Genomic DNA, 27,677 nt, shown 5'->3' with positions numbered 1-27,677 from the left:
ATATAGGGATAAAATAGTTCTAATTTCATCTAGGAAACAGTGAGTTCTGAACTGAGTGCTGTTACTGAAGGGCAAGATCTTAAGCTTGTGATACATAGCCCTGGGGAAATGTTAGTAGCAGCTAGCAAAGAAAATCAAATATTACCAATTAGTCTGAAAAATCACTGTGCAATCCACAGCTTAAATATGTTTTGTGAGTCTAGTCCCTTCATCTCCAAAAGGATAGGATAGAGCTATAAAAGTTATGGAGATGGGCTACAAAGATGATCAGTCAGTATTCAGAATGACTGACCATGCTGAGAGTTGTCAGTCTGAAAAAGAGACAAACGCTTGATGAAGATGGAGGTGAGATAATGATACCTGTGAAATCATGAGTTACACAGAGTGATGAACCATTCTCTCTGTTCTCCAGTTCAGGGTTCAGAATCCATCAAATGTACCTAGCAGGAGCCAGATTCAAACAACTAGAACAAGAAAAGTGCTTGGCTCTTTATGCAGCTTGTGGAGCTCATTGGCAAAAGGTGTTGCAGTTGCTAAAGATGACACAGCCACAGGGGATGACTGTAAAGTGTATGAGGAGAAATGTATTGAAGTTTATGCAGTTAATGAAGTTCGCAGGACTGTATCAGGCTCCAGAAGTCCTCTGAGCTGAAAACAGCTGGCAACTTAGAGACTGTGAAGGAGAACATGCACTTTTGCTTGCCCCAGTATTAGCCTTTCTTACTTACACACTTAAGGCTTTTGTGAGAACAGGATACTGAAGTAAGTGAATCTTTGATATGACTGAGAAAGGTCATTTGTGTGTTGTTCAGTGAAAAATAATAAACCTGAACTGTTTTGAAGTGTACTTGTTTAGCTTGTTTAGCAAAATATAGTCTGATAATAGTTTGCTACCCTAGAATTCTTTAAAAAATGTGGTGTTATGTTTTTTGATGTCACAGTATTTCCCAGATATTGAAAGTGACTGCATTCCACATGTAGTTTGGGAGTTTGAATTTGTATTGAACGTGAAGAAAAATCACCATTTTTTTTTTTTTTTTTAATGTCAGGAATGCGAGCAGCAAAAATCAAAAGAAGAAGAGTTTCTACAATCATTTCATAAATGGAAAGACGAGGAAAGAGAGAAATTTGTTGACCAAATAGAAAAAGTGAAAGATATGTTTACGAAAGAGCTTAAGGACTTACATTCAAGAAATTCAACTTTAGAAAATGTAAGCAATTTAAATTTTCAAACATTTTAAAGCATGAATCCCTTACAATAAATGGCAGTGAATTTCACATTTTTGAAATGTGATATAGTCATTGTAAAGCTCTTCCTACAGAGCTCTTAAAAATAATGATTGAATGGTAGCTATAATTGTATCTTTGTATACAGGTATTTTATTAACATAATTTCAGGTTGCGGGGTTTTTTATTTGGAGGATTGCTTTGTATGAATGAATGATCCCTTCATCAGTTATGTCAGTTTTTTTCTGTACTCCTCAGCCTTTGAATGCCTGTTTATACGTCACTAGATATTGTTGTGGTTGCTGCATGTTAAGTATCCTTATGTAAATATTTTCATAAGTGGTGTGGAGGACACTAACCTCTGCATTACAGTCCTGACAGAATTAATTTGTTTTCAATACATGCTTTGAAAATGCTCACTAGCAAGAAAAGCATATATGGCTGGGTCAGAAATCAAATCTGCATGGCATTACCAGAGCAGCTTACATTTTGCAGCTGCTAGGTCCTGTGTACTTTTACAAGTCATATTTATTTTAGATGTAGATATTATTGATGACGTGAAATTTGATAAATGCTGACCTCACGAGAAATGGGAGAAGTATCTGATGCAATCTCTGCATAACTGTGTTTAAAGAAAATTTTGTATTCCTCCTCCCTCCTATTAGCAACTGTTAGAATTACAAAAGTCCAATATGCAACAAAAATCCAATTTAGGAACACTGAAAGACAGCCATGAGTTTACAGAGGAGAAACCTCATCATCTTCGGGATCATCCATATGTGGTTAAACTTCTGGAAAAACAGGTAACACTGTAACTTAATGTATTGCTTTTTAACAGATTACTTGCTTTCTTTTTATTTTCATCTCTGAGTAGGATATGAAATCCCTAAGTAAAATTTTCATTATTTTTAATGCCAAAAATAGCTGGTTTTGAAGATTTAATACTATTAATACTATTTAATACTATCCATATAATAGCAAGCAAGGATTTATTTTCTTTATCTTTTATAAATGAAGTAATTCTTGCTTATTTATTGATATTCTCTTATTCTTTATTATTAAGTATATCTGTCTTTGCCAAGTGTGGTGGCAGTTCAATTCCAGAAGGCTCTAATAAAGCATTTCTGTTTACCCATCCATGAGGCCACTTACAGAAAAATTGGAATATTCCATTTCCCAAAATGAAAAAGAAAATTTGGAAACTTTCTGACAGGATTTTCCAACCTGTGCCATTTGGTTTTTTTCATGGTTTTTGGGATGTGAAGACCTTTGTTTACTGTTGGTATTATACAGAAATTTGATCATTTCTGTGCAAAGATGTGCAAAACCTACTTTTGCTGTATGTTTTTTTTTGGTTTTTTTTAATTTCATCAAAGAAAATTGGCTTCAGTCTAAAACTCGTATGTTAATTTTGGGGTTTTGTCATTATTATGGAAAATATGTTGTAAATGAGTGCTCAAAATAGCATTAATGAGTGCTCAAAATTACATTCTTTAAGGGAAAACCTTCCCCCTGCTCTTCCTACTCTTTTTGTTAATACACAGAGATGTATCAAAATGCTTGTGTATTTCTCACTCACAGTGACTGCATATACAAATCAAAGAGAAAATACAGTTTCTGGAGTGATTGGTAAGAAAACCACACTCAGATGTATAAATCAACTGTTCTAGGCATTAAATACTGGGTTACTCAAATTGCATCAAATCTGTCATATTTTTGGTATTTATGCGTTATTTAGAAAAATATAGCTGCATTTATCAAACTAAATGCTCATGTGCTATTAACAAGAATCAAAGCTGCATATATCAAACTAAATGTGTTTTTAACAAGAACTAACATGGATTTCCTCTATGCAGGAAAAAAAGTGGGTGTCTTGTATGCAAGCCAAGTGTCATGACCATGAGACAGAAACCTCCCTGGTAAGTGGTACAGCAGACCATTTACACCAAAATGAGACTTTTTTTTTTTATTTACCCTTTCAGTAGTTCTTGGTATGCTCTAGTGCATCTGCCAGATATCAAGATTTTATAAGAGTATGTCCTCTTAGCTGTATTTATCATCTCTGTGTTTCTGTTATGGTAGGATCTTGGTGTTTCAGTTAAGGCCAGGGTTGAAAATGAATTTAGCATTTCAGAATCTGACAGAAAACTGAAACTGTATCTGTCTTTTGAAGAGCTTACAGCTGTTTCTGTGAGCACTGTATTATACAGTATTTTCTATGTTATGTAGTTGAATAGTTGAGATCTGACTTGCCAACATGTAGCTTTCATCCACCCTGTACCTGCTGCTACCATGGACCATATGTCTCAGTTTTTCTTTTCTCCTTCTTATCGCTTCTCTATTGCTTTTTCTGTTGTAGCTTTCTAATGCAGAATCTGTTCAGCTTTTCCAGGAGAAAGCACCTTGGGATTTTATTTTGCATCAGTTTATATATTTTACTATACAAAGCTTTATTCCTCAGATTTCTTTTTACATCTACATTTCTTTTTAATCTCTTTGCTGCTTTGTTTCTCTTGCTTCTTTTCCTTTCATTTTCCTTTCATCTGCGTGACCATGTAAGAACTGAGCAGATCATAGTGCTCTGACCAATGCTTCTCCTCCTCTGGCAAGAAAACATTGGGGATGAACCATGGAACAGTCCCCAAAAAGGATGTAGTTAAAGATACACCCACATACAGTGCAAGAATAGAATAAGGGAGAAGTAATGTAAGTATTACTTTTGGGATGGTGCACCTAAATAATGTTCCCTTTCTTTCACATTTGGAGCTAATATACTAGGTTATTTATACAAGTTCACATATCACCTCCTTAAAGTATCATTGTTGGACACTATTTATAATTAAAACATTTTTATAGATCTACACACATTTTCCTGCAATCTTATTTTTAGGCAATCTCAGCAATGTGTTTGTATGTCCTTTTCTTTATATTGAGATTTAGGTGGTCTTCCTTATGTAATTCAAAAGTGATCCAGACAACTGTTCTATGATTTATACAAGTCTTTGTGAAGTCACAGAAAACATCAGGTTTTTACTGAGAAAAAAAATGTTAAAAGTATCTAAGCATGACACGTACTTGTTTAGACTTTACAGCATTAAAATATTTTGTATAGTGTTAATATGATGTTACTTTTTTTCTGATTGCTTTCTAGCTACGGTCAGAGGTTGAGAACACCAAAACATCAGCGAGGGAAGACCTGAACAGAAATAACATCTTTTACAGGAAGAGGATAGAAGAATTGGAGAAGAGGCTTCAGGAGCAGAATGATCTGATTATTAGTCAGAGGAAGCAGGTCTGTTTTGTGAAATGCTCTGTTTCAGAGAGCGCAGGACTCAGAGAAACACTATACTAGCACTTCAGTTTTGATATTTCTCTGACTGCATGTTCAATATTCGCAGTTTGTAATAGAATTGCTGGAGTGTTTTGGTTACGTTTTGGAAATTATGTTGATAAATAAGAATAGATCTGGAAAAGAGACATAGGAATGTACCAGGAATTAAAACACATATGATAAAGAAAGGCTTAATAAACCAAAAGTTTTTGATAGTGAAAAGGATGTAATCATAACGGGATCTAGTGTTTGAAATCTGAAAATACATTACTTCTCACACTAAAAATAAAGTTTCATAATCATTACTGTGAGAATAGTTATTTGAAATATTGCCATGTGAAATGTAACAAGACCAAGTGCCAGATTCTCCACCTGAGATGGGGTAATCCTGGTTATACCCACATATTGGGGAACAAGAGGCTGGAGAGAGGTCCTGCAGAAAGAGATCTGGGGGTTTGAGGTGATATCAAGTTGAATGCGAGTCAGCAGTGCCCTGGCAGCCACGAGGGCCAGCCATGTCCTGAGGTGCATCAGGCACAGCATCTCCAGCTGATTGAGGTGGGGGATTCTCCCACTCTGCTTTGTGCTGGTGCTGCCTCACCTTGAGTTCTGTGTGCAGTTTGGGTGCCTCAGTGTAAGAAGGGCACCAGACTGTTTCAGTGCATCCAGAGGAGGGCAAACAAGATGATCAAAGGTCTTGAGGGCATTTTAGGAGGAGCAGCTGTTGTTACTTGGCTTGTTCAGCTTGGAGAAGAGAAGGCTGTGAGGTAATCTCATCACAGCCTCAAGGGGGAAAGTGGAGGAGGAGGTGCTGATCTCTCGGGTGATCAGTGATAGGACACAAGGAAATGGAATGAAGCAGGGGAGGTTCAGATTGGACATTAGGAAAGGGTTCTTCTCCTCGAGGGTGTTTGGGCACTGGAACAGGCTCCCTGGGGAAGTGATCGTGGCACTAAGCCTGTCAGAGCTCTTGGCATGTCTGGACAATGCTCTTAGGTTTAAGTTCTAGGTAGTCCAACGAGGGAATTTGACTTGATCCTTGTAGGTCCCATCCAGTGTGAGATAGCCTATGATTCTATGTTTGGAAATTAATTGGTTTTGCCTAAACTAAGGTTTTGTTGAAACATAAGTATAGATTTTTAGAGGTGATTGGTGGGGGAAGATCTGGGTAGTCTGGAGTTTAGACTATGGCATGATTATGTGGCCTATTCCTCTATTAGATGGTGCATTCTTCGTAAATCTGATTATATATATTTTGCTTGAGATGAAAGTTAAACCTACACGTGAATGCTTAAAGAATGGAAAGACTAATAGTAGCTTTTACGTCTCTACTTTCACAAATTTTATAGCTGGAGAAATGGAAGACGATCATAGATTAATTTCCTTCAATAAAGTGACCTTTGGAAAGATAACAGTATGACCACAGATGTATAATAGGTTCAGAGGAGTCCAAGTTTGGTGTTTGTGAAATACAGTTTTGCAGATCTACATTCTCAATCCCTGCGAAATAGAAGGGCTTTAGAAATAGCTAATGCTTTTGCAGAATCCAAACTTATTGGACAATGAATAGAGGCACTATCAGCTATAACCAAACTGATAAATAAAGAGGATTAGGGTCCAATATCTTGTGCCAGCTCCATCTGATAGTGGCTATGTATTTGAATGAATCGTGTTCTTCTTCTCTTTGGAGAATTGGAGTGCAGAACATTGTTTTAGTGATACAGGATTCACAAGCTTTCTGTTTTCTTTAGATCACATTACAGACAGCGTGTTTCCTTTACTCTGTTAGTTCAATGCTTGTCCTGGGGTGTCACATAGATAAACCTGTAAAGCAGAGAGGAGAACTGTTCATGCATTTAAAATCAGTGTGTAATTAAATACTCCAGTGTTTCCCTGTAGTGGAAGCCAGGCTTGCAAAATGGGGTATGAATTGCTGAGGAAGAAAGTATTGAAACTCTTAAGTGCTGAAGTGGCCCCTAAGCCTGCTCTCATTTGACTTAATAACAAGATGTACAAAGCATGAGTGGACATTAAGACAACACAAAAACATTCATTAAGCATGAACAAAATATATATTGGACACAGAAGTAGTATTTTTTCCCCCAAATCATAACCCATAATTCTCTTATGGAATAGTACTGAAACTAGGTATTTCATGCTAAATGTTCATTCTAGATATTGATAATTTACATTTGTATCCATTAATGTATCTGTGTTTTCTCCTTTAGATAAGAGAATTGTCTGTGAAACCAGCTCCAAGTGTTAGAACATATGATGGTGAGTACAAACTGTAAGAAAAAACAGACTAAGTTTCTGATTTCTGCAGCCTGGCTGAAACAAATATAGACATCAACTTGACTAACAAAGTACTGAAATAAAATCAGTACTGGAAATGTATTTGTTTTTCACAGGGTACCTACCTGTTTCCATGCCACTATTTACAAAGATCATGCTTTGTAGCTGTAAAGACTTCTATGTACAAAGTTGATTGCTTGAGTAGTGAAGAGATGTGAAATAGAACAACTTTATTTTGTATTATGTAAAAAACTTCCAGATTTGCTTTATGAAGTATTTTAATTGATTTTTTTTTCATGCTTGACTGCCCTTAGGCTGCAGAACTCACAAAAGGGAAAATACTGAAAGAATAGACAAAACTGATTAACTTGTCAGTTAAGACACGGATGTTCAAAGAATGTTAAGAACTCTTATATTTTTGTCTGTGCGATACTTTAACATCTGAAGTCTATTACAAGTTGCTAAACCTGATAATAGTGTTTTAGGATATTGTCCTGCACTACCATCACCCATATGGGTTAATGCTGCAGTTGCAGTGACTTGAAGTAAGTTTATTGCCATAGCTGGTGACTGCTGAATTAATTCTGATCCCAGTCTGGAAACCATTTTGCTGTATTGACAAGACACTGGCTTGAACTGAGTCAAAGAGCAGGGAGTAGGTTTAGCTTGAGGAAGGCCTAGTAAGAGCATGGCTGTGTGGCTTTTCAGCTGTAGCTGGTCATATTCATTCACACTGAAGCACAGAAAAGCAAAAGTCCGTGGCACACAGGCAGATTTGCTCCTAGCCCCAAGCTGATCTGAGGAATGTAGGATTGAAGTGCTAATTCACTCCAAGGCTACACCCTATACATGATCTACAAATGTATGAGTGTTTGCACTCATTGATGTCACTTGTAGATGCTGCAGATCCTCTCTGAGGAATACAAGCCCTGGTCAGGCTGGTCTTGACTTAGTAGCTTTGGGCCAAGACTTCTTCCCTGTGATACAAAGGCAGCATGCACTCATGATCAAAAAAATGATCACATTCTAGTCCAGTGATGATTTAGTTAGTACTTTCTTTTCCTGATTCTAGAAGTGTTAAAAATGCTAAGCATACATAGAGATGTACTTTTATGTTGTGAGGGAACAGTTTTTACTTTGTAAATGTTTTGTTTATTTTTTGCCCACTAATGTCAAAAATAACTGATTTATAAATATGATTAAATTTTGCTATATTTAAGAATCTGTATTTGTCTGCTACTGCTTACAATAATGCAATTTTATTATTTTTTTACTGTTATGTTATTTTAGTGAGCACTCCTGTAGAGCGTCTTCAAGAATCTAAACCAAGTCCATCAATTCCCTCACCTGGTAAGTTTTTTTGATAGGTCCATATCCAGCACTTTCAAATCTAACCCTTGCTTTTCTCAGATCATAAGTTTGTCAAATCATTTGCCAAATCATTTCTCAGATCATTTACTTTTGTCAAATCATAGGTTTACGAGTATTTATATTGAAAGAACATAATTTCTATGTCAGAGTTGAGAATTTCTTTGAAATAATTATAAGGATGCATTACTGAGAAGAATAAATGAAAAACAAATTAAAATGATCTGAGCATATTTCCTAGAATAGTTATATTATTGAATCACTTTGATGAAATTTATTGAGGAACAATTTTGTGTTTTCTAATGGAAAATATGCTTATACTGGATAGGTACATTATATGCATATACTGGATAGGTACATGCATCTGCTGGAGTTTGTATAGGGAAACATGTGGAGATGTTTGTTTGGAAGTCTTGAAATACTGTATTTTCCATGCGACTTCAAATGGCAAGGAGTACAAAAACAGAAGAAATAATCAAAATAGACAGTTATCCTGTCCTAGTTCTTCCAGAGTATACCTGTGGTTACATACAGATCATTATTTAGGTATTTTAACTTGTGGCACTGTGGTATCCTTTAGAAGGAGAGGGGGGCAAGGGAGCTATATTTACCTTGTTTTGTACTTTGTGAAAATAGTTTGGTTTTTTTTTTTAAATCAATATGCAAATTAATGGCGAGTTTTGTTACTATACCAATATTCTGTGATCAACTAATTCTTTATTTTTCTTTTAAGTAATGAAAAACAGGCAAGCAAAACGTTTAAAAACAATTTATTGATTTGAATTATAGCTAAATAGTGGGTTTTTTTCTGATTATTTCTCTTAGTATTTAAGCCTGTCACAGGAAGACTTAATGGAATTTGTCTGTGAAAAATGTAGATAATTTTTCTTTTTCACCAAATACAAAAAGTTCTGAAAATGCCTCTGTGGAGAAAGGGCATTATGTATCAAGCTTTCGATAACTTGATGAAGAATGAAAAACTCATGTAGTGCTCATTTTCAACTATGTGTTATGACAAGAATTAGTTAAAAAAGGAAAACTGATTGTACTATTGCTAATTATTGCTATGGCAACATTATATGAATAATACAGAGATTTCTTTCTAAACTATGCAAGATTTAGTAGTTCATTGCTTGTAGCTTCCTAAGTTAAACTTTATGGATGAATATTGTGTAGACAAAAGTAATAGTATATGAAATACAGAGAATTAGGAAAAGCATTTTGAACAAATAATTCTTTTTCATTTAAGCCAGCCTCATTACACCAAAACAGTAGTCTGGTTCTGGCTAAGAAGTCTCATATCATGTGTAGTCTCACATCATGAAGTCTCACATTTTCATTTAGCAATTGCCCTGAATTTAAGATTTAAGTTTTATGAAGATTATTGCTGCTAAGGACTTACCCACAAAGATTGTCAACCATTAGTTCTTTTGTGCATTTGCTTTTGTTTGTACTGAGCACAGTTCCTGAGGAATAGTCCTATGAACATTAGTATTTTTTGTACTCTGTCAATTTACAACAGCTCATTCAGATCTTTCATAATTTCTTGCTGCTTCAAATATGAAGTTTGTGACATCTTGTGAAACTTCTCAAGATAGAAAAGGCTATTCCTGCCATTGATACACAAAAGATTCACCCTCAGTTTATTATGAAACCTCAAAGAAGATGTTCCCTTCAGATTCCTTTGCTGATTACTATTTTATTTATCTCTGCAGGTCTCTCTGTCTGTCCCCTTTCTTCCCTTCTGGATTGTTTTTTAAACTTGCCTTACCTAATTTTCTGGAGGTTAGCAGAAGTTATGGTCTCTTTCCCGAAGTTTTCAGGACTCCTCAAGGGATTGACTTACTGAATTAAGACATCATGCTGCATCTCATGCCTTTATGAAAAGGAAAGCACTTCCTGGTAACTTCTGTAGACAAATTTATTTAGCACAGATCATCTTATAATTGTCTGCATATAAAATATCTTCATACTTTTTTTAAAATTAATTCTAGAAAAGGCTCTCTAATGTGAACTTAACTACACTTTTCAAAGCCACTCAGATGCTTTTGCATCCTAGTATTCATTCTGCACATCTTAAATCTGTGTTATGAAAAGATACCCAAGTTGCAAATGTGAGTTATCCTAGGTGTAAAGTAGGAGAATGACTATGTTAGTCTGGTGTTTTTGTGTTAATATTCCTGACTTCTTGTGAGAGCTAGTAGAGCTCCTTGAATGCCATTCTGGCAGGACATTCTTCTATCCATTTCTGAGCTACCTGTAGGGTTTTGTGCAGATATAACTTAGGTCTTACTTTCAAAGATTACTTCAGTCTCACAAAGAGGCAACAGATTAATTACAATTTATTTTTTAAATAATATTTTAAAATTAGGCTTTGGCTTCTATATTGCTTGAAATGTTGATACTTGTTCAATATTTAGTCTTTGTTAGGTCAATAGTATTAGGTGGAATTGAAGACAGTAGTTAAAAAGCAAGGCTACCAATTAGATTGTTCATTAAAACCTGTGCCTCAATCTACAAACATGGTGTGGACACCAAGGCTCAGCTATCACTAGGGACATAGCTGAAGCATCTGAGGAAAATTTGGTTAAAGTGCTCTTACTCTTCCTAGACAGTAAACAGAGAAAAGGGGCACCTTCAGAGTTTGGTTCAGTGAACTAAGATCTGAATGCTCTTTCAAGTTGCCTGTGTCCCTTCGATGACTGTAGAAGGAGTCTGAGGTGACTGGGCTCCTAACTTAGGAGCCTCAGGTAAGTGTCAAAAAAAATCCTGCTTAGGAATACTGGTTTAAAATTAATATTTCTGCTGCTTATGTGCAGTATGTGGCTTTCTATTGATCGGTTAGGAGAAAAAATACATGAAGTGCAATTATTGAAAAACAATGGTCCAAATTACAGGTATCACAGATTAGTCTGGCACCTCTTTGTATGTGTAATTTCAGTATCAGTTAAAGGAGCATGAAATAAGTGTAGCCATGGCTTACATTTTACATTTTTTCCTAGGCTGTTACATTGCAAGTGCAAAGTGTTTACTGTAGATGACACTACACCACAGATAATTTTATTGCTTCTGTTCAGGCTAAAAGTTTTTTTAGCATTTCATATTTCAACATAAGTAGATGGGATTTTTTCTTTAAGTGTTGGCCAGAAGACTGCTTTTACAATTGTACTGTCAGAATATATTTTTTTTAAACTAGTAGATAAGAACAGACAAAAATATATGATATGCATGAAACATACACAGCCTAAATCCTTCATTATTGTTAAATATATTTTCCTATTCCACCTGTGTAGAAATTCTCTTCAAATACTCTTTAATTGTTTCTTAAAATATGCTAGGCACATAATTTTTAAGTAGTATAATTATCCACTGAGGATTTAAGGTAACCTGTACTTTTGATACATCTCATCTGTGTCTCCACACATATTAGCTGGCAGAAGAGACACTCTGGAAAATATGGGATGATAGACACACCTCTGCTGGCCTTAATGATGGCTAGAATTAGTATGTGATGATAGATGGCCAGAAGAAGCACATCTCTGGTAAATATAAGGAGAGGTCTCCTTAAGAGAGGGTCATCTCCACATCTGTAAACCAGAGTAATGGTTTTTCTTAAATGTGATTCCATTGTGATGTTTAATAGATATCTCTTAGACTATGTGTACAGTGAAGAGAAAGAAAAGACTTGTTTACATGAGGGAAGTTGGTGTTTTCAGGTGTTGCACTCCCTCCTGCCTTAGCATTTGATCTCTTTCTTACCATGCAGTGAACAACATTATTACACATAACAGTAATGTGTCTTGGGTCTGCTCATGCAACTGTTCTTAGTAATTCCTGGTTTTTCATTCCTCTCTTTCTGGTACACTGAGGAAGAGAAGCATGTGCCTTTATGCCTGATCAGCAGGCCATTTTCAGGTCTGACTTCTGGGGACTGGGATTTTCCTGTTACATTAAGTCACTTGGCAAGGGCTTGGGCAGAGGTGAGTCAGCCCCTTTAAGCAGAGAGCACTTGAGTAAAGTACAGGTAAAACAAGCATAGATTAAATCCAACTACACAGCAACTACCTTACTGATTGGTAAGTTCAGCCAAGAGACTCAGAGGCCTCAGTGCCCATACAGCTTAATTAAATCTTCCCGGAACATTTCATTTGTGCTTCAGGCTCTGTCCTTCTAAACAGACAAATTTCAGGCTTTTGGGAATGATTCCAAACTCTGTCTGAACACTGTTTTGGAGAATCTTAGTTGGTGAAAGGCAACAGTGTGCCAGGAGCAGTAGTGTAGAGGATCATGTTCCAGTGCCCAGGAATGCTCTGGCCACTGGTAAATTTTCCAGCCTTAGAGATTGAAAGACCAGAAGCCCATTTGTCTCTCAGAGTTTTGCTTTTAAATGTTTTCCTAAGATATCTTGGTATTTGCATCTTGTTAATGACTTGTGATTGTATAAGAAGCATTTTTTAAAAACTTCTTATTTAGTGCAAGTTCTGTGGAAGCAAATCTTAAGTCTGGTAATTGGCTTGGAAAAGCAGGTGAGAAGCTGAATATCACCACAGATATGGAAAGCATTGAGAGACCAGCTCCCATGCCCAAGCATTTATGCCACCAGATTTAATCCCCTTTACTTGGGGAATACTGGAGGTGTGGCAGTGTCTCTTAGCCCCAAATGCTCATTTCACTGTGATTACCTCTCACAGAGCGTCCATGTTTGTACCTGGCGTACAAGAAATGCTAAAGAACATCTTCCTGCAGCATCACTCCTTCCCTTCTACCCACAGAGCATAACTACCATTTATAGTGCCAGAGGTTTTTGTGAAGGATGGGGAAAATGCATGTAGGCCCAAAATACTGACAACAAATTGTTTTCTCTTCTAATGCCTGTAGTTGAATGCTGAAAGTACAGTTTTGCATACCTGTTTTTATTGTAAACCCTACAAGACACTCAAGCTCTAGTTTTCATTGATAGCAATTAATTTATAGAAGGTACATATTAACATTTTTAAAACCTGAATTGGTCTACATATAATAATTTTCAACTATGTCTTATAAGTTCAGTAAGTTGTAAATAAACTGTAGTCTGACTTCATTTTTTGTGAAGCAAATTGTACCTGACAGCCTATAGAATGATAAATTCATTGGAATTTATAGGAAGCTGTTTGCAACACAGACATTTCAAGAATTCTATAAAACACATGGTAATACTGAATCTTACTCAATTGGAGTGATTGAAGATTTTTTAAAATTGGTTTATTGGGAATTATCTAATATATATATATATATATATATATATATATATATATATGTTAAATCTCTGTCTTGCACGTATGGACTCTGTACTTAATAACTCCCTGGAACAGTGAGTTATTAAGTTAATTAATATATTTTTATTAAAATATTTTATTCATATATTTTCCATATGTTTTTGGGGTTTACTTTGTCCATTTCACTTGTCTTTTTTAAACTTTTAGTATAAAATTGGACATTAACAATATTTTTAAATGCATCTTAAAAATTTTCTTCTTATGAGAAATGAACATCAATATTGATTTATGTGATCCTGGATGGCCCTGTCACTTTAGATGTCTAAAACTACCTTACGTGGCCTACCTGATGCCATTCCAGAAGTTGTGTGATGTATCAGTCAACCTTGCACAGATGGCTTAAAACTCTGATGTATCTGGGATGACACCATACACCTGTGTTTGGACAGCAGAATCACTCCTGAAGTGACTATTGTATTAGGGTCTCCTCTACAAAAATGTACCCCTGAGGCACTGAAGAGTCATGTTGCAGTGGGTTTGTGTTGGTTAAGCAGGTTGTCAGCAATCAAGAAAGTTGACATCAGTATGGTGGGGTTTTTTCTGACTTTCCCTCTCTGGACCTTGACCTTACTCTGTCCTTTTTGTCTGGTGTTCCTGTTCTTCCTCATTATTAGAGCAGGCACCCTTGGTGCATATGCTGGAGCCCATAGAGGAGCTTTCAGAAGAGGAAAAAGGTAATGATTGATTCAGCTCAAAATATGCTGGCATGTGTTTCTTGAAAACCAAAAATATTATTTGATACCTACAGTATTTTTCATTGTATTTCATTATATTTGTGTCAGTCTCCTGTTTGCTATTGCTTATAAATGTTATGATTTCTTTATTCAAGTTCAATGTTTTTATGAAAATCTGGCTAATTTCTTTAAAGCAGTTACATTCCATATGTCTAAAGGTATTTGAACTAAGCAGAGCAAAAATGATGGGGAAAAGCCCCTGACTAGGAAATTTTTGGTGCTGACAGTATTGCAATATGAGCTCACTCCCTTTTTAAAACTCTGCATAAGAGGGTAAAGAGTTCAGGTGGAAGGAAGTTGATGGTGGAGGTTGGAGCTGCCAGCTTTCATGAATGCATCACAGATACTTTTACAAGTAATTTGACTTGCACCTACCCATAAGGAGCCACAGCTCCAGCCAGAGTTGTGCAATTCAGAATAAAGTTACATAGACCAGCACTGGCAGCTATTGTGCCTCTTCAGAGGAGACCTTGTTGGAAGGCCACATTTACAATGACAGGACAGAAAGCACTGGTTCATCCTGCATGGTGTTCCTCTCCTAAAGGCAGCTAACAGTACCTTAGGTGAAACACCAAATAAAAATCTCTTCTGTGTGTGAAAATCAAAATCAGTCTTGAACCCTACAGCCAGTGGGTTTAAATTTCAAAGGAATGATGCTGATTTGGAAACAAAATCATTGTTTGAATACATCTGTGTGTTGAGAGGTTTCCCCAGGGAAAATCCAGTGGCTCTGAACAATCTGAAATAAAGACTGTTTGCATTTTTGCCGTTCCTTCTGCTGTTTCTCTTGCTTGCCATCTTCTCTCTTGATGGATTGTCTTTGTTTCTTCTGCTGTGCCTAAAGGCATGGCCTGAAGTGCATAAGAGAAAAGAAAGAATGCAGTCTGAAAAGATAGACCAAGATTTTTTTGGTTTTGATGACGGTCATTTGTAAGGGAGAGTGTGGAAATTCTTGACTCAGAACATCATTTTCTAGGATTATGTAGGAGCTGAGCCAGCGGACCAGATGTAAGGTCCCTTGTCTCAAATGTTAAATCCAGTATTTGGGGATGAATAAGAAAACAGTTCCTTAAATAATTGCTCTGGCAAAGACAATTTGGCTTGAGTTAATTAGCAAGAATTAATATTGTCATTAATTAGGATAATGCTGGATAGTCTTGTTACCCTTATTAGTATTTAGTAATTAGGAATTTAAAAGTGTCTGTTTTTTGGTAAGGATTAACATTGGAAAGAGATAGGATTTTCAGGAGGCTCCTGGGAGCCTTCCACTTTAAAATGTCTCATATATGGCTTTCTGATTTTGTACTGCATAATGCCATTTTGTTCCTGAATGAGGATAGTCAGATAGTCCTGTGTTTCCTCAAGACCAATTGTTTGCTTCTTCTAGGACTCAGTTCTCCAGATAAATCAGTTTTAATGTCATCTCTGTCAGGGTCTGAGTTGTCCAGACAGTTCCCAAAACCAGATGAGATTTCAGCCTGATTTTGTCCTCTTCAGCACAGATCTAATAGTACGGCAGATGGACTCTCTTTCAGTTTTCATTACCTATAGTGCTTTCCGGGACCCCATGGGAAGCCAGTTTCTCAAAACTGCCTAATATGTAATTTGTGCATCTTGAGGCTTTTTTGTCTCCTCTTTAGGGTGCTTGTCTTTCCCTTAAAGAAAAATGAAAAGTAAATGGAACTGCTTTCTAATAAGCTGTCATTGTTTACAAATAGAAAAAGTGGCACATTTGTTTAAAAATATAATATTTGAAAGTCACAAAATGGAATTATGCCTTCAATGTCCTTGTCTGTTGGGTGGCAGATGACTTTGCTGCTCTGTAAAGCATACTGGGAAGACAAACTTCTGCCCAAGATTTTCCCGTTACTTCAGGAAAGTTGGGAGTGTGGTTTACAGCATGCTTTCCTGGGATGTTTTATACCCTTAGCCAGCTCTGCTGACCACTGCCAGACAGAAGCAGCCATCATGGTTCCACAGGTTATCGCTTCATTTACTTTAAGTGCATTCAGTAAAATTTTGTCTTGCCAGTGACAGTTTACAGACAGGTCCTAAATGGGTGTGTTTTGCTCCTTTGCTTCTTTCATACTTTCCTATATGACCCAATAATACTTTGGCCTAACTTAAATGACAGTCTTCATTTTAGATGGAAGAATCTGTCTAGATGATTCTTTATTGCTTGCATAAGAGTTTTTTATTGACATAAGTTGTCATTGTTGACACTTAAAGCAAGGGTAAGAGATAGGAACTTCTTTGTCTGCTTTTAAGTATGTATGATGTCACAGACTTGCATAGAAGAAAACCCGACACTGAACTTTGTCCTTGAAAGATTTTTGAAGATGGCTATTATCCATCATGTATTTTCTGTAAAACAGTCTGCCCCAGACAAGGTTTTGTCTTTACCAAGACTTTTGAAAGTGTTTCAGCTTTGCAAAGGTTTAATTTCAGTAGATGATTTTATCAGAGAGCATCACATTGCTTGAAGCTTTTCTTAAGAAAAAGTTTGTAGTATTCTTGTTCTGATTCCTGCTAGAATTCAGCTTTTCTTTGAAATACCACATTTAGAGAACTTAAGTATGATGGACTTTCTTTATCAGAAGTTTTCAAGTACAATGCTAAAAGTAAAGATCTTTGTTCGTAAATATTCAGCACTGTATCTTCACAGCAATTCTGTAATGAGCAATAAGATACTTGTGATGGTGAGTACAATGTGCAGAGGTACAAATTCCAAGTGAGCTGGCTTTTGTAAGCTAGCCCGGTATTTTGAAAATGACACAATTCCAGGTAGATAAAAAGTGCACATATATAGGTCTATGCTGTTTCTAAAGAATGCATGCTTCAGTGCAGTTTTTAATTGTCTCATGTAATGTGGATTTTTAAAATGTCTCTTAACAGCATTTTTCCTTCTTATTTCAGAAATTGAGAAAAGTGATCTAAAACCAGACAGAAGTAAGCACTATTTAATAAATGCTCTGAAGTCTGATCCTTCTTTAACTAAAGAATTGCGAGTTGTTTTGGAGCAAGCTTTGGAGGAGAAGCTGGAATCCTTGGGAATTAAAGCAGTAAGATACTGAAATAATTAAAAGAAGAGTAATCTTTGAACCACTTTTCTTCTGTTCTCTTTCACTCCTGTACTACAGTTCTCAGCCTATAAAATCAAAGCTAAATTTCTGTGTTTTAAATAATTCCTTAACCAATAACCAGAGGGTATGGCCATCAAATTACAGCTGTGGAGGATGTGGCTACACTTGTGAGCAATGTTGCCAGCTTCTGTGATTTTTCTACTGTGACATCTGAAGTCTAAAAGAGTGTTTACAATACAATTTGTTTCCTTAGGGTGTTCGTGGAATATCAAGTGATCGCTTAAATAAAATTTTGCGAGCTATTGAGCATGCCAGAGAACGCAAAGGGAAGCAGGAGCCCTCCATTCACGGAATTCGAGAGCGCCTTGAACGTCAAGTTGGCCTTCGGGTTGAAGAGAGATCATTATCTTCTAGCAGAGCTGATTCCTGTGCTCAGCTTCCTGGCGAAGGTTACAATGCATTTTGGGGCTTCTTTAATTTTCTTACATTTTATAACTGCTGTTTAAAGTTTTATTTGACAACATTTCTGTATACCTGCTTTCCTGCTTTTCCATATCCTATATAGTTATGGATAACTAAACTGTTTTCTTTAAAGGGTTCTTGACATGGTGTTTAACAGCAAATATCTTAGCTCTGGCAAAATATATAGTGTTGTGTTGGGAGTGTAGCACTTTGGCAGCAAATAAACCCCCTTGCTTTCCAGCTGGTCCTCACAGATCTGAAGGGCTGAGTATGGCTGTGCTTAATTTCTGATTTTAACCAATTCAGCGTTTGGAGTCTGATCATGTTCCCAGGTGCACAGGTAATGTAGGTGACAGTCTGAGTTTGGTCTTGTTTTGTGATCCCAGATTTGCCAATACTGACACCTTAGCCTCAATCCCTCTTCCTTGGCTGACTACAATGATGAGGGCCATCCAGCCTTTGCCTGATAACCTACCACCCCCTCAGCATGCCATCATGGCCACATAATCCCTTAGCTACACATATCGTGGCATATCTCATGGAAGTCCTTTCATCATATGTTTCATCGCTGTAGGCCTCGTTCCTACATTATCCACCCCATGACTACAGAAACACCTTCAATTTGGTGCCCCTATCACACCTGGGTAATGGATTTTTGGGGTGTCTCTGTAGAACGATTGCTCATACCTCTCCCCCACACCTTTTATTATACCACGCCCAGTCTGTGTATGTTTCTGACAGATCTTTATCCAGATTTTTATGTGCATGTCTATGATAAAAACAAAACATTTTTAAGTCAGGATTAACATAGCAACAGCAGGATGAAGTAGTTTATTGGAAATTCTTCTAGCTGTGAGTGAACATCTGAAGAGGGAGTCTGACCACTGATGCTGTCCATCTTCTTACTGTATTCTTAACGAGGTCCTAAGTAAAATTGATTAGATGCTACCAGGACTGAAATTCCCTGTCAAATTCAGTGGCATTGAGGTTGCCTTTCTAATTTCAGTGGGCAAAGTCCATCTCCTTCCCTTATATTTACTGCCACAGCAAATTTCCCAAGTGAGAAGTGTGTGTGGTACAGAATGTGCTCTAGTTACTGTAGTGATTACCTTCCATAGATAGAAGAAGTGAGGGTCTCCACCCTGCAGGTCGAGCTTGTTGATGTGTGAACCAAATTTGGTTCATGATGGCAATAGTTGCTTCTACAACAAGAATAAGCGGTCCTCAGATTATTAACTTGATCTTCAGTCAGGATCATTCCTGGAAAAGGAAAGCAATACAGCTTTCATTGGGTTTTGTCCAGACAGGTTATCCCTTAGTGGGATAACCTGTCTGGACAAAAAAAACTTGTTTAACGGCTTGGACTAATGATTAAAGTCCCTTTTCCAGCTCAGAATATCTCTGTTCTATCTCTTTCAATGCAGTTGGGCTGAATCTCTCTGGTCCATCAGGGCCAGTGTGAAACAGACCGCAGTGCCATGTTCTCCGCAGAATCCCTTTCTGCTGTAAGAGGGTCCCTTGGGGGGGGGGGTTGTGGAAACAAGCTCTGGAGCTGCTTCATGTGTTGCTCAGTCCACTCCCATGACTTTCCCTTTTTGAGCAATCTGTACAAGGGATGGGCAATGATAGAGAAACCAGGGATGTTTGCACCAACATCCTAAAATTCCCATTGACTGTTGTAATTCTTCTAATCTAGACAGATTCTACCTATTCGCCATTTTTCCAAGGTATCAAAAGCAGCTCCATTAATCTATCAGGCTCCAAGGAACTTAACCTCCTTTGTGCCCTTGACATTTGGATGTAGTAATGTCTAAACCTAAGGCTGTTAACCCATTCTTCCCCTTTTCTGCTGCACACCCAACCTCGGGGGGGCCTTCTCCCCTTGATATTGTATCGCTGTGTTGCAAAAGTGTAACTACAGGCCCCACACCGAGTGCGTGAACAGTCTGTTAACTGTAGGACTGGTCACATTCCAAGGAGCCAGTCTATCAAAATACGTGGTTCTTTTAGATGGCCAGAAATATATATACACACATTTTACACATACATATATGTATACATACATTTGCATATATATATATATATATTTGTATATGTGTTAACTTCAGGGTAGCTGTTTATAGCACTAACAATACAATTGCAATCACAAGCCTAATTTCCTGGGTCAAAACACTTGTCAAGGATTCAATTCTGAAAAATGTCTGATCTCTGAGGACCCGCTCTAAAGACAAGGGAGTTTATTTTCTTCCAAATTGCTGCACTTTTAAACCCAAACCATGATAACTCTGAACTGCTTGGAAGAAAAGAATTGCATTTTTTCTTCTTTTTTTTTGAAACTATAGTCTGCAGCATCTTTAATTGTAGAAATTAAATGTGAAAGATGCCGAACATTGATTGTATGGATGACACAGATAACTTTTCTTGTAGAAAAACACAGGTGCCACCTATTGGGAATTTCCTCACTTGCCACACCTCCAAAACCATCCAAGTGGTCTCCATCAGCTGTCCGCCCAGCTGGACAAAGAACAATCATCCCTGACTATAGTTCTACACCAAAGTAAGAGACGCCATTCTAAAAATACTCATCCCTCAGATAACAGTCCTATGGGTTTGGGTTTTGTGGCTGATGTGAACATTTCCTCAATTGTAAAAATTGAGGAAAGAATTCACAAAACTTCCATATAAGCTTTATGCTTGCTATCAGTCTTGAACTAACTTGTCTCATTATTTTTAGACTCAAGAAGATTCTTGGAAGTGGAGCTTCCAGAAAGACATCTAGCATCTCGTATGTTTTCTTCCCTTGCCTTTTTGAAGACTACATTTTTGTTGACATGTTTGCCACACAAAAACTATTATTAAGCTAAATTCATAAACATAGTCTGGGCTGAATACTTCATTTTTTGATTTAAAGTGTTACTCCATTTGTGTGTGTCATTATAATCCCTGAAAGATAGCATGTTGTTCTTTCAGCATATGTATTCTTTGTTGTGGTTGAGAAAGAGATATTCAGTAAGATCAATAACTTCCTTCATTTTCTCTCTTAGATGCTTTTTCTGACTGTGGTAATAGCATTTAGAGACTTTGGGGACCTAATTTCTTTTAGTTTATTGATATTTTCATACTGCAGCCAAAATGAAATACAATATTCCACGTTCCGTTCACATCAGGTGCATTACTTTGACACTTCCTGCACTGAAAAATTCCCACATCTAACTATTGTCACAAGAGACTTTCTGCGGCACAGATTCCTTGACCCTGAAATTTGCTCTACCTGCTGATCCATGAAAGCCCATTTGTGTTTGTCTGGCAAGACTTGTTTTATATTGGTCTTTTCTTTTGTAAAGATGGTTGCGTAAATGGAAAGAATCATGTGTGTATATGAGAGCATTTTGGGATAACTTTCTGAATTTAATTAGCAGCGTGATTTCTTTTAATTTTTTCTTTTAAACAGTTAAAATTTGGGGGAGCTTCTATAATTTTGCACTAAGAAAGATGCACATTATTGGAAAGGAAAATACAAGGAAGCTTAAACGTATATGCGTTGATGCATGCACTGAAACCCAGTAAGTGCTCATGTTGTATGTGGTTTTCCTTAGAACACCACCATTCAGTTCAGAGGAAGAAGCTGATGAAGATGATATGAAGCAGTCTTATGTAACACCAGAGGCATTGCAAAAGCAGTCAAAACCATCAAGCAGCACAGTCCATGCTTTTCAGAAGCCTTTTGGCAAAAGCAATGGGGATGGGATGGTGGAAAATGGACCTCAAGAAACTAGAACACCTGCCAAAGCATCTAAAGGTTTTTCACTGCATTTGTATATGTGTGTTGTAACAGCTATGCATGATTTTGCATTTCATGGTAATATTTCTGTGTTAGAAAACATAGTGAAGGCATACTATATACATAGGTAAACACTTCATGTTTTTGCTAATGTGTTTCTGTTAGTGTATTACTTAGAGATGTGTATCATGCTCTTCTATATAAATGCAGGAAAGGACACAGTCTTTGTCTCAGAGAGACATTTTTTATTTATTTTTACCTTGGGGAAGATTTCTAGAGGGTTTACAGTAAAGTCCCTCCTTGCGAATGGAAACTGTCAATTTAATTTTTTTCTGAATTTTAGGAACAGTTATTCAAAAACTGACCAAACAAGTTGGAGAGAGTCTTTCTAACCATGGAAGTAAGAACAAACCAGCTGGAGGAATTAATGTGGCACAGGCATTTACTAAGAAAGAAGGAGTGAAAGAACCAAAGGTATCACTTTTAATATGCAGCATTATTACATTCAGTAATTGAACTATATGTGTGTTGAATTTTTTTTCATGCTGAAATCATTTTGATGCAACAAAGTACTTAATTCTCCAAGACAGCTTTGGAATTATAGCTAAGTAGTCTTTTTGGGTACACCTACACTGGTGTTTAGAGAAGTTCTAGCAAGGGACCAGTGGCAAGTTATTTCATCCACACTGCTTATTTAGCTTATTCCTTGATTAATTTGGATCACTACAGCTCAAAGTTTGGGCATGGTATCTTTTCTATCTTCTATTCCAGCAGTATAGAGTCCTCCTTTACTTGTGTCTTGCTTTGATGGAGGAAAAAAGGAATTTGCTTATCTAATATTTAAAATCATTATTTCTAGAGCTTTATCTGAGTCTCTTAAATACATTTTAATGAGAGGACAAATTCCGTTGGTCTTTGTTCTGCATCAATCCACAATCACTAACTGCTTTCAGACTACATCAGATCTGTTGCTGTCCATTAAGTATGGCCTGTGTTCACCAGCAGAATACTAACACAATGGATTCTTTACCCCTCAGGCTCCTAAGGTCCTGGTCTTCTCCTCAGTTTGGAGTTCTGTAATTGGTAAACCACTTTGCTGCAATTTGGGGTCTTTGCCTTGACAGTTTTTAAAAGGAACAAAAGTTGCTTCGAATAAGAAGTCAACAGCAGTTAGTGATTTTATTTCTGTTTGAGTAGTTGTTACTAGATTGAAGTAGACAGACAGGTACTAGTTCTAGCATTCAATACAATATTTTTTCACTAAATTAGCAAATAATAATTACCAAAAATCCTGTCTTCCATAATAAAAGTGATACCCTAGGGCTTCCTGATTGTGAGTTAAATCTGAAACTCATCACTCCCTCCAGAAACAGTGACACTTCTATTTCGTTTTCCAGAAAGGAGTGATTGTCCTAATCAACTTTGGCCATGAGGATGGCAAAATCACATTTAGCCCGTGTCCTTGTAATTGCCATTAATGACACCTAAGTTGTCCATTGACTGTGTAGGAGCTGGAAATTGTACCAGACTCAAAATTATCAATGCAAACATGACTATTACAGTGCAATTTTCTATCTAACATTATTTCCAAATTCTTTGTAATGTTAGATTTTTCAAGACCATAAGATGTTCACAGTTAAATTGGCAGGATGATTTTGTAAGGATCTTTAGATGGTGAGCCACTGTGTTCTGGAATCTGGGCTTCAAGAGCAAAGACCTGTAGCAAAATAAATCTCAAAACTTATGTTTTAAGAATGCCATGGTTTTCATTGGTAATCTCCCTTCCCATATCTCTCAAGCCCCTGAACCTTAAGGCAAGTATTGGGGGAATTAAATCCCTCCTATTGTGGTAGAGGGTTGAGTTTGAGACCCCCAGAGTAGCTTGAACTTATATATATAAATCCATGGAACCCAGTGAGATGCTTCCCAGGGTCCTAAGGAAATTGGTTGATGTAGTTGCAAAGCCATTCTTCCATAATAATTGGAATGTCATTGCAGCTGAGTGTAGTCTCTGATGGAAAAAAGGAAAATAAATCCATTTTTTTACAAAGTAAGAAGGAGAACCCTGGGATTAACTAGTGGCCTGTTAATCTTATTTCTATGCCCAGAAAGATCATGGAACAGATTCTTCTGGACAGAAAATTAGACTGTAATGAGAAGCCAGTAGTTTTGATTAGATATTTGGAAGAAATTCTTTACTGTAAGGGTGGTGAGGCACTGGAACAGTTTACCCAAAGAAACTGTGGATGCCCCATCTCTGGAAGTGTTCAAGGTCAGGTTGGAGGGGGTTTTGAGCAACCTGGTCTAGTAGAAGGTTTTCCTGGGTATCATGGGGGAGTTCAACTGCATGATCTTTGAAATCTCTTCCAACCCACATCTTTCCATCATTTTATGAAAAATATTGTTGCTATGATTCATTTAGAATACACTGTGTCCCTGATATATCCTGTATGGACAGGGTGAGTTCAGAATACGCTTATGAAATCAGGGCAAGTACTGCTACTTTTTTTCTGCAATCTTTACAGAAGAACCATCTTGTATGCTTTGGTAATTATATGCATATATTTATGCCCATATTTATATATTTAATGTAGATGTCTTTATATAAGTCTTTGAGTTAATAAAACTGTTTAGAAGTTTTGATTGGTTAGTGCCATGTATTTACACTTGATCAAAACTGAATTGTGTTGGAAGCTGACATGTTTATCTCTATTTTTTACTTTAACAATCATTTGGGACTTCTTGAATGTTCGAGGAAACTCTTCCTCCAGCATTTCTCAATATATGTGACTGACTTTCCCATTACCGCACCCTCCAAATGCAGATCATTTGAAACAGCACAATAATGAATTCTGGTATGTTAATAATACAGCACACTGAGCAGATCTGTCAGTTTTTGAAGAACAGTTTGCAATGTTAAAATGGAGTTATGTTGCAAAATAAGCAGTACTGCAGTCTCTTACCCACTTTCGAGACACAAGACATGTTCATATTTGTTGATTTTTCTCTAGCATATACATACCTTACATTGCTTTCTAATAGCATCTGAACCTTCCTTCTGTGCAATGGAAGCACCATCTAGATCCTTACTGTAATACTGGAGACTCCAATGAATTAAGGTTTTAGCTTTGGGAGAAAACATTTTTTGCTTTCCACGGTTAAGCTCTCTAAAAATAGCTCAAATCCATCAAACCACTTTTGACTGAAAAATAGGGAAATTCTGTAGCTCTTCTTGCTAAAGCTGAATGAAGATATTTAGTTCTCAGGCAGATGAGGTAAGAGGGACCATGGACTCATTGCCTTCAGGTTCATCTGTTTGAATTGACTCTCATTTTGTAAACTTAGTATACAAATCCAGCACTTAATTAAAATATGTTTGCACGTGCTGACACTGAGTCTTGAGGGGAATGTATATTTAAAGTTTGAGCACCATGCGGTTTTTTAAATGTTCATTATTTATTTTTCTCTTTAAATAAATTAGGTTTGAATTGAAAAGGCAATATTTTTTTGCTAGTTTGACTACAGAATGTTTGTAAACTGCCACCTTGCATATCATATCTTTATTTTCATGTAAGTAATCCACATTCTAATGCTTAAAGGACTTTCATCTCACTGGAATATCACAGAAAAAATAATCCTATTTTAAGGCTGGCATATAATACCTGAAAACAGAGGTTTATGTCAGATACAGAACTGTCAGAACTTTATGTTTGCAGTTTCTGACTTAAAAAAAACCAACCAAACCTCTTTTAGTTTTGGAACGATAACAGTGAATTAATATCATTTAGGTAATTGAATTAATGTGGATTTTAAAACTGTGATGATAGATTTCATGAAGGCCATGTGCCAGTGCATTCTTCTTTAGCAGTTTCACGTTGTTGTGTTTAGGAAAGAACTCAGCACAGCTTGAACAGACAAAGGAAAAATGCCTGTTTTTTCTTGTCCCTGTTAGCTTGCAGAAGCTGATGAAGATGATTGGGATATTTCATCAGTAGAAGAAGACATTTTATTGCTGAAAGAGGACAGAGGTCAGAAGGCAATGACAGCTCAGAAAAACGAGCCCAATGCTGCATCTGTGGTTCATGCATGGGGCCTTCCCAAGAAAAGTGCACCAAAGGAGGAAGGTAACATATTCATAAGTGACTGACCCACCTAGAGGAGGATTAAGTACAGTGTATTACACATTGTAATTCAATAGATGGTGTTTTGTAAGAAAAGAACATGAAAACCTTTGTGTTTGGTTTCTTGCTATATAAATATAGTGTTTTTATGATACTTAGTGGTACATAAACCACACACACGTATAAATACACAGAGATACCAACTTAAATTTGAGATTTTTAACCATAATATTATCAGACTTTAACATCATCTTAAAAATTAATCATCTGAGGTTTTTTTTTCTTCCCAAATTTAAGAGAGAAGTGTACTCACTTTGCCTTGAGAATAATAACATTTCAGGTTTGTTCAAAGTATCTAACTGACAAAACAGGCTGAGATAAATATTTGAACTAGTGCTAAAGCAAAAGCCTCAATCTTATATATAATTTATATAGTAATTTCTAACCCTAACATTTCAATATATGTAAAGGTCAAAGCTGTGTCAGTTACATAAGGATACTTCTGGTTATTTTTGAAGGGAAAGTAAGGTTGACACTGACTGCTTCTACTGTGCTTTATCTGCTGTGAGAGAAACAATCTACATATTATCAACACTTGTCATTTGCTTAATGGTTGCAGTTTGGGGCTTCCTGAAGTCCAAAGGTGTTTGCTCACATAGCATGTCATTTTATTTTGTAGACAATGCAAAGTAAAAATATCCCCAAAAGAGTATTAATAACTATTAATTGTTCTGTCTGTTTGTTTTAAAAGGCCTTCATGAAGCTGATAATACAAGCACGTTAAAAAGCAGCTTAGTCACTGTAACAGACTGGAGTGATTCTTCAGACATATAATTGTTCCATTCCTGATTGGAGGCCCTGCTTTTGGGTTCTGCTGGGGTTCAAAATGCAGGTGAAAACATCAAGTGTTTCCCAATAACTTCTCTCATTGGTCCTGTAATAACAAGGAATACTGTTTACAGAGCTCTTGTGTCTTTCAGTCTGACTCTGGAAAACAATATTGAAATACATGTTACTGGCCATGTCTATTTGGAAACAAAGTAATTCTTCTTTCTTTTTGTGGTAGTTTAACCCCAGCCAAGCCGCACACAGCCACTCACTCACTCCCTCACCCCTGGAACTGGGGAGAGACTTGAAAGAGTGAGAAAACTCGTGGGTTGAGATCAAGGCAGTTTGATAGGGAAAGCAAAAGCCACACACACAGGCAAAGCAAAACAAGGAATTAATTCACTGCTCCCATGGGCAGACAGGTGTTCAGCCATCCCAGGAGAACAGGGCCCCATCTCATGTAATGGTGGCTTGGGAAGACAAAAGACACTACAAATGTTTTCCTCTTCCTCCTTTTTCCCCCACTGTATATACTGTGCATGATGTTACATGGTCTGGAATATCCCTTTGGTCAGTTTGAGTCCCCTGTCCCACCTGTGTCCCCTCCAAATCTCCTGTGCACCCCCAATCCTCACCGATGTGGTGGTATGAAAAACACAAAAGGTTCTGTGCAAGCCCTGCTCAGCAATAACAAAAACATCTCTATTACCAATGCTGTGTCCAGCACAAATCCAAGACACAGCCCCATACCAGCCATGGTGAAGAAAATTACCTCTACCCTAGCCAAAACCAGCACACTTATGAGTTCAGTGGTGAAAGTCTCTTTCATTTCTCTGAGGTGAAGATTTTACCTCTAATGTTTACATTAAAGATTGAAACTGGTCTTGCAAGAAAGCCTGTTAACCAATGAACATAATATACTGTGGAGTATTACTTTATACAATTTTTAATGCATATTTTTTATATTTTATCATGAACTTTATATAAAATTGTCAACATTTTAAAGAAAATATGTCCATGTATTAAACTATTAAGTTTTTACCATGGTTTACAATAAACACTAAATGAAAAGAAAAAAGCCTCAGCTCTAAAACTAATCATCATTAAATGCCTCCTCTATGGGTAAGTTGGT

At 36.8% G+C, this 27,677-nt stretch overlaps 1 protein-coding gene and 1 long non-coding RNA gene across 3 annotated transcripts in view; one reads left to right on the top strand and one right to left on the bottom strand.

The window, feature by feature from the left end:
• Positions 1-27,671, top strand: part of DZIP1 (DAZ interacting zinc finger protein 1) — a 39,040-nt gene extending 11,369 nt beyond the window's left edge. The window contains exons 7-21 of one of the 2 annotated variants that reach the window (XM_059839231.1): positions 1,050-1,211; positions 1,893-2,030; positions 3,084-3,146; positions 4,379-4,519; positions 6,787-6,835; positions 8,144-8,203; positions 14,151-14,210; positions 17,187-17,332; positions 17,607-17,802; positions 20,243-20,372; positions 20,550-20,600; positions 21,412-21,614; positions 21,940-22,070; positions 25,549-25,720; positions 26,469-27,671. In XM_059839231.1, coding sequence (XP_059695214.1) covers positions 1,050-1,211; positions 1,893-2,030; positions 3,084-3,146; positions 4,379-4,519; positions 6,787-6,835; positions 8,144-8,203; positions 14,151-14,210; positions 17,187-17,332; positions 17,607-17,802; positions 20,243-20,372; positions 20,550-20,600; positions 21,412-21,614; positions 21,940-22,070; positions 25,549-25,720; positions 26,469-26,551 — 1,785 coding nt within the window. In that variant the 3' untranslated portion in view covers positions 26,552-27,671. The remainder of the gene's footprint in view (positions 1-1,049; positions 1,212-1,892; positions 2,031-3,083; positions 3,147-4,378; positions 4,520-6,786; positions 6,836-8,143; positions 8,204-14,150; positions 14,211-17,186; positions 17,333-17,606; positions 17,803-20,242; positions 20,373-20,549; positions 20,601-21,411; positions 21,615-21,939; positions 22,071-25,548; positions 25,721-26,468) is intronic. The other variant, XM_059839232.1, reaches the window with a different exon arrangement.
• On the bottom strand, positions 14,931-19,064 carry LOC132323711 (uncharacterized). The gene is made up of 2 exons (XR_009485415.1): positions 18,925-19,064; positions 14,931-15,121 (listed from the first exon to the last, which is right to left on the bottom strand). It is a non-coding gene; the product is annotated as an uncharacterized LOC132323711 (long non-coding RNA).
• Positions 27,672-27,677: the final 6 nt, after the last annotated feature.

The sequence above is a fragment of the Haemorhous mexicanus genome, chromosome 2 (genome assembly GCF_027477595.1).
Source record: "Haemorhous mexicanus isolate bHaeMex1 chromosome 2, bHaeMex1.pri, whole genome shotgun sequence".
In the NCBI taxonomy this organism is placed as follows: domain Eukaryota; kingdom Metazoa; phylum Chordata; class Aves; order Passeriformes; family Fringillidae; genus Haemorhous; species Haemorhous mexicanus.
Note: the sequence above shows the minus strand (reverse complement) of the source record. Positions and strands in the feature narration are given on the sequence as shown.